Source organism: Vigna angularis, chromosome 8 (genome assembly GCF_016808095.1).
Source record: "Vigna angularis cultivar LongXiaoDou No.4 chromosome 8, ASM1680809v1, whole genome shotgun sequence".
NCBI classification, from domain to species: Eukaryota; Viridiplantae; Streptophyta; class Magnoliopsida; order Fabales; family Fabaceae; genus Vigna; species Vigna angularis.
Window position 1 is genome coordinate 8,378,020 of NC_068977.1, and position 7,013 is coordinate 8,385,032.

Below are 7,013 nucleotides of genomic sequence, written 5' to 3' on the forward strand. Positions count from 1 at the left end.
CATCTTTAAGCAATTAATAAATATTAAGATAATAAATAATTTCTTAAAAAGTTACTTTTTTTTAACAATTTGATATCTAAATATGTAAATACAAAACATACTAACTAAAATGAATAGTCTTATTAAATGATTATATAAACTATTCACAAATAGCACATCCATGCATTTAATGTGGCACAGTTCAAGAATATATGAGGATTGTTTCTCCAAAGAAAAGTAAATGAAAAGTTCAATCATAAATTTATATAAACCTAATCTAATAAATAAATAAACAAATAAGTAAAAACAAAGAATCACAACTCATACACAACTTTAAACCACTTTACAAACATTATATATATATATATATATATATATATATATATATATATATAGAAGAAGAAGAAAAGGCTTGAAGGACCCTATCCTATTTCCCTCCTCTTCTGTCCCTTTCTCTTTCTCTTCTACTCTCATTCTTCATCATGAAGTTCCAAGACACTGAGCATCATCCCACCATGACCCCAAAGCACATGATCCCAAAACTCACCTTGCTAGCAATCATGGTGATCCTAACACTTGCCATCACCCCTTTGTGGTACCCTTTTTGCAGTTACCATTCATCATCACTCTTGAAGATGAAGCACAAGTATAAAAACCACATTCATGATGATGATGATGATGATGCTATGGCACAGAACCTTCCCTCAACATATGTGGAGAAGTGTGACATTTTCACAGGGGAATGGGTGCCAAACCCTAAGGCACCCTATTACACAAACAAGACTTGCTGGGCCATTCATGAGCACCAGAACTGCATGAAGTATGGGAGACCTGACTCTGAGTTCATCAAGTGGAGATGGAAGCCAAGTGATTGTGAACTCCCCATTTTCAACCCTTTTCAGTTCTTGGAAATTGTTAAGGGAAAATCCATGGCCTTTGTTGGTGACTCTGTGGGAAGGAATCAGATGCAGTCCATGATTTGTCTCCTTTCTAGGGTAAGTACAAATACCACCACCACCCTCTTCCAATACCTGCAAAACTCTAAAATTCTGCTTCCACAATTATTTTTTTATATATTAATTAACATTAATTACAAAAATATCATTCATTAATTAACTTGTACACAAATTATTAAAAAAATATATATATATCACCAAGTTTCATGTTATCCGGTTAGAGGGTTGTCATAATCAGGGTTAATTTATGCATAATTAATGTTATACTTTTAGAATTTCAATCTCTGTATACACAGAATTATTTTCAAGGATTAAAATCATTGATATATTATGATATTTGTTGAGACTATACTTCCATTGATGTGATGTGATGGTTCAGCATTATACATGCTAACTATTTTTATTTGTTTTTTTTATATTTTATTTTATGTAGTGAATATAATAAATAAACTTTATCTGATAAAAAAATATCTTGTATACGAGTGAGTGAGTGAGCACATTTCTTCACATCCCATTATTGTTTATCATCAGTGTTGTTGTTTTCTCATTTGCTTTTTGTCTTTTTTTTTCTCTTTGATTTTTTTTTTGGAGTATTGCTTTGGAGTTACGTAATTAGGTATCTGATTACATTGCAAGCTTAAACCTTTTTCTTTAACCAAAGTTTAAAGCCAAAAATGCCTTCATTCAATTAAACTCTTCTCCTTTTTCTGCATATGGGATTTTCACTCTAGTGAAAATCACTCATTATTCTTCTATGTGAAGTATCAAAAAGGTTCATGTCCCATACAAAAATAATATATTTTTTCTTAACTATTAAGTATTTATTAAATATGTTGACAAAATTAAGGATTTTTTTTAATTGTATTTCTCTTATTTATGATCGTAGAATTAGACCACACCTAACAAAGATGAAATCTACTTAAAAAAGGAGAGAAAATAGAAATATTCAAACAATGTAATCTTTAATTTAAGTCCTGATTAGAATTATTCCTATACCTGTTTAATAATGAAAAGGGTTATTTCAATTTTGAATATTATTGTTTTAAAAAGGGTAATTAATTAAGAGACAGAAAATGATGATGAAGGATGCATGCCAAAAGGAATCGAATCTTTTGGTCTGAAAACTCTGCTCACATGAAACAGAGTGGAGTGTAGTCAGTATTTCTTCATTATATGAGTTCTTGCTTTTGTCTACTTTTGAGTTCCCACAGATTTTAATTTTAATTTCTTTTCATTTTTTATTTTTTTATATTTTGATGGCACACTTTACAATACAGATGTACACTTACCCAAAACACTCGTGAACTGACAGAACTATTTATTACTTTCTTCATTTCAAAATAATAACTTTTTATTTTTAAAATAATAGGCTTTCCTTTAACATTGCTCTTATGAATAAGGGTATTTTTACAATATTTTTTATAATATTTTAAAATTATTTATGTATCAATTTTGTGATTGGTTTATATTAATATTTATGATTATTATTATAAATGATAGAATAATTTTAAACTAATTAAATCACACGTATATAATATTAAAATATTATAAAAATATTCTCAAGTTATCATTATCTAAATTAAATAATTTGGATACGTAGTATATTAAAAGACTCAAGAATAGTGTATTAAAGTGATAAAATATTTGTTTTTAATTTCTTAATAGATTATTCTTCATTTATAGAAATGCATCACATGTATAATTCTTTTCCTGAAAGGAATAATCTCTTTTCAACCTTCCGTTTACAAAGAAAGGAACTATATCATATATTTTCATAATAAGAGATTATTAACAAGAGATTGTTAATTGTTCAGAGGATAAAAGTAAACATTTTCTTATTGAAAAATAAAGTAAGACACATACAAAAATATTTTAAGAATACACATTTTATTTGTTTATAAACTTAAATTTTCTTTTTCATTTTATTTGATTTCAATTTTTTATGTTATTTTAATAATTTTTTAATACAACAAAATCATTGTATTTTAAAGACAAACATAACAAATAAACAGCAACAAAAACTCAGTAAAAATTTCAGAGAATTCAAATTTTATTTTATTTTATTCACTTCCAATATGAGATGACATTATTGATTAATATAAGGTTTAATCATGTCACCTAATCCATCCCATAAGTTAATTAAGTTAGTAGAAATGGTTGAAACGTCACAATTAGAAGATGTAACATGAAGAAAGAAGAAACAAAATTCCACTGCATTAGTGCAGATTAATGTAGCTTTCGTAATCCTCTGCTACCTATTATTTCTCTTTTGGTATGTTCCACAAGTTGTCTGAAACATTGATTTTATCATTGTGAAAGTTCAACAAGTTACATAAATTTTTTAAATTAAGAACATATTTTTGTGTAATTTTTTTTTCTATTTCAAAAATAATATTCTATTAATGTTGCTATATAATTTCTTAACAAAAGTCTCGTTAATTTTACTAAGAATACTGATAATTGAGGTCTTTGGATTCTTAATTAGAGGTTTTGATTAAATATTCCTAGAAACATTATTATCATAAATATCACTATACCTGCCAGCAAGCTGTGTCATAAATTGTCTTTGACCTGTTAACCAATCTTGAATGGGACACATATTATATTAAGGTTTGGATTAGACCTTAGTCGGCGAGATTGTAAAATAAAAATTTAGTGATTTTTTATAATAAAATTATTGTTATATTATTATTATTTTTTAATAGTAGTTTTTGTGTGATAATAAATTATTAGTGAGTTTTGAAATGTTAACTAAAATGTCATGAAAAAGAAAAATTATAATTATATATTATTCAATAATCACTAAAAACAATCAATGTATTCCTTTTTAAATGACATATATTTGCAAAAAGAAAATTATTTATTCATTTCTCATTTTTAAAATTCAAAATAAAAGAGCAACATTAATTCACACAAGTAGTAGTGTAGAAGAGGGATATTTATTAATATTATTATATATGGTTAAAAAATAAAAAATGCACTTAACTAATTTTATCAATTATATTATTACGGTTGACTTGAGAAAAATAGAAATCTTCATAGTTATTTTATTAAAATTAAAATAAATTATTGCCATATTTTTATACACAAACAAAATATTAAAAGAGTAGTTGTTCCATGCTTTGCCAATAAAAGTGGGTTATAATTTGGGTGCAAGATTATCTATTAGTATTATTTATTCTTCATATTTCTCACTCTAGATAATTTAAATAAAATTTTAAAAAATTTATAATATTATTAATGAAAAAAAAGAAAACACTAGGTCACCTAAAAGGAAAGTAGTTGTTGACTAATATACCAAAGAAAAATACATATTGTTGTTTGAGAAATGGAACTAACAAACTCCTTTGGGCTTAAGTTGTTGTTTGTTTGTGAAAATTGAATAATTGCTTTTGGAATCCAAGATGAAAAACACATACTATGGGCCCTTTAATTATGTAAGTGGATAACTATGCTAAGAAATTTATAGACTCATTATTCATAAAAAAATAACACAATATTATTATTATTATTTGTGTATTATTGCCTAATTGTCTGTTGCAATAAATTGACATATTTATATGATATAGACAATAAAAAGGAATTATTCCTTTATTGTTTTAGTTCTTTTCACAAAATTATTTTATTTTAGAATGTTGAGAAAGCATATATTACTCTCTTCTTCTTTTTTTCTTTTTTTCAATTTTATGCTTTTTCTTTCTGCACTTCTCAATAGTTTGTTTGTAAGAGTGATTGTTTTAGGAAATAGCTATTAAACGGTATAAAAGAAAGAGTAATTAGATCTTATCACTAATTTCTTAAATTTCACAAAAAGATATTAACTTCTTTAATTTTTGCCTGCAATAGAAAATGTCAATTAATTCAAAATAGGAGTAAATAAAGGGATATTATAGATGTGCATTAACTTTCTCCTTTATTTATTTATTTAATCTCATTATTTATTATAATTATTACTCTCTTTTTTTCTTTTCAATCAAACCAAAATGTGGTAGGCCTTCAGCATTTTTCCTATATATTAATTATTATTATTAGCTGACAAATTCTCTTTTCATTATCAAATGAATATATATAATTAGCTATGGGCTGGATTATTCGATTTCGTTATACACATGCACCTTACTGGGACAGAATATTTTGGCTCCAATTGCAATGATTATGAATGTGATGTTACTTTCTAATTTTTGGGCTAAGTTTAGAAAATTAAGTCTCAGTACATAGTACATGCTACATATATTACATAGAAATAGACATGGCCACTCCAATTTTAGAAATTTCAGGTAAAAATTATTCATATCTTTGTTATACTCAAATGGAATATTATGACATGATTAACCAATTGAAAAATAGTTAAAGTAACAATATGTATAAAAGGTTTACATTTTCCTAGTGGATACTCTAATCGAAAGATTAATGAAAGGAACTCAACTCATATAGTAATTAAAAACTAATAAATATTATAAATTCATCCTTATATGAAACACACATAACATATTACATGTGTTGTACAAAGATAATTATTTAATATATATATTTGATATAAAAGAAAGTTGTAAAGTCAAATGCAAGATTTAATAGAACTCAAAACTTGTAACCACATATGAATTAATAAAAGTTTAAACCCACTAACAACATTGTCTCAAATTAGGAATGTAAATTAACTAAATTAACACTTCATGGATATATATTATATAGTTTTTTTGTGAGATCAAACAATAATAATTACATTACATTGTCTAAAGTAAAAGATGATAAACCCAGATAAATTTTTTGAAAACAATGTAAGCAAAGTTTTTTTCCATAATGTTATTTGCTATGACTAAATTATATTACATAACCAGACTTTAAAGGTTGTATTTTACATTTAAAATTAATATTAAAGTTTATCTTAACAAGATTTGTTATTGAATTATTTTGTCTGAATTTTTGTTTGAATTTTTTTTAAAATTATTTTGTAATATTTGAATTATAATATGGAGAAGTTGTTAAATTGAAGTTTTGTGAATGGTTATTCAGGTGGAATGGCCAATAGATGTATCATACACAAGTGATGAATACTTCAAGAGATGGAAGTATCCTAGTTACAACTTCACCATGGCCACATTTTGGACACCCCATCTAGTAAGATCCAAAGTGGCTGACCCAAATGGTCCAAGCAACACTGGCCTTTTCAACCTCTACCTTGATGAGTATGATGACAAATGGACCACACAAGTTCAAGAATTTGACTACATCATTCTTGATGGAGGGCATTGGTTCTACAGACCAATGGTGTTCTATGAGAGAAAAAAGGTTGTCGGGTGCCATTTTTGTGTCTTGGAAAATGTCCCCGACTTGACCATGTTCTATGGCTATAGAAGGGCTTTTAGGACTGCTTTTAAGGCCATCAATAGTTTGGAAGACTTCAAGGGCACAGTTTTTCTTAGGACATTTGCACCGTCACATTTTGAGAATGGGATATGGAATCAAGGTGGGAACTGTGTGAGAACTAAGCCATTTAGGAGTAATGAGACAAGGTTAGAGGGCACAAATTTGGAGCTCTATATGATCCAATTGGAGGAGTTTAAGAAAGCTCAGAAAGAAGGGAGAAAGAAGGGTTTGAAATTCAAGTTAATTGACACAACACAAGCAATGTTATTACGACCGGATGGACATCCTAGTAGATATGGACATTGGCCTAATGAGAATGTTACATTGTATAATGATTGTGTTCATTGGTGCTTGCCGGGACCCATAGACACATGGAGTGATTTCTTGCTACAAATGTTGAAGATGGAGGGAATGAGATCGGCCCTAAGCTAGATCTATAACCATCTTTACCTTTTTTTTTTTTTTTTAACTTGTCATTGCCAATATCTTTTTTATTTGTAATTTTTTGAAGATAAAATTTGTTATCCTGAATTCAATACACTCTTTTAAATCTATAGAAAGATATACATGTTCAAGGGTTATCATATTTTTTTTCATAAATATTATAAAGTCTTAATAGGTTTTTGTTTGGAAGTTTTCAATATTTTTTTCTCAGCTGTCATTTTATTTAAAAAGGAATCACTTATCTCTTTCATTAAATTAATATTAACA

The 7,013-nt window shown here is 26.9% G+C and overlaps 1 protein-coding gene across 1 annotated transcript; it reads left to right on the top strand.

Annotated features, from left to right (window-relative positions):
• Positions 1-362: 362 nt before the first annotated feature.
• On the top strand, positions 363-6,886 carry LOC108344758 (protein trichome birefringence-like 19). Its single transcript, XM_017583244.2, has 2 exons — positions 363-974; positions 5,949-6,886. Exons 1-2 carry the CDS (start codon positions 462-464, stop codon positions 6,732-6,734), a joined length of 1,299 nt encoding a protein of 432 aa, XP_017438733.1. The 5' UTR covers positions 363-461; the 3' UTR covers positions 6,735-6,886.
• Positions 6,887-7,013: the final 127 nt, after the last annotated feature.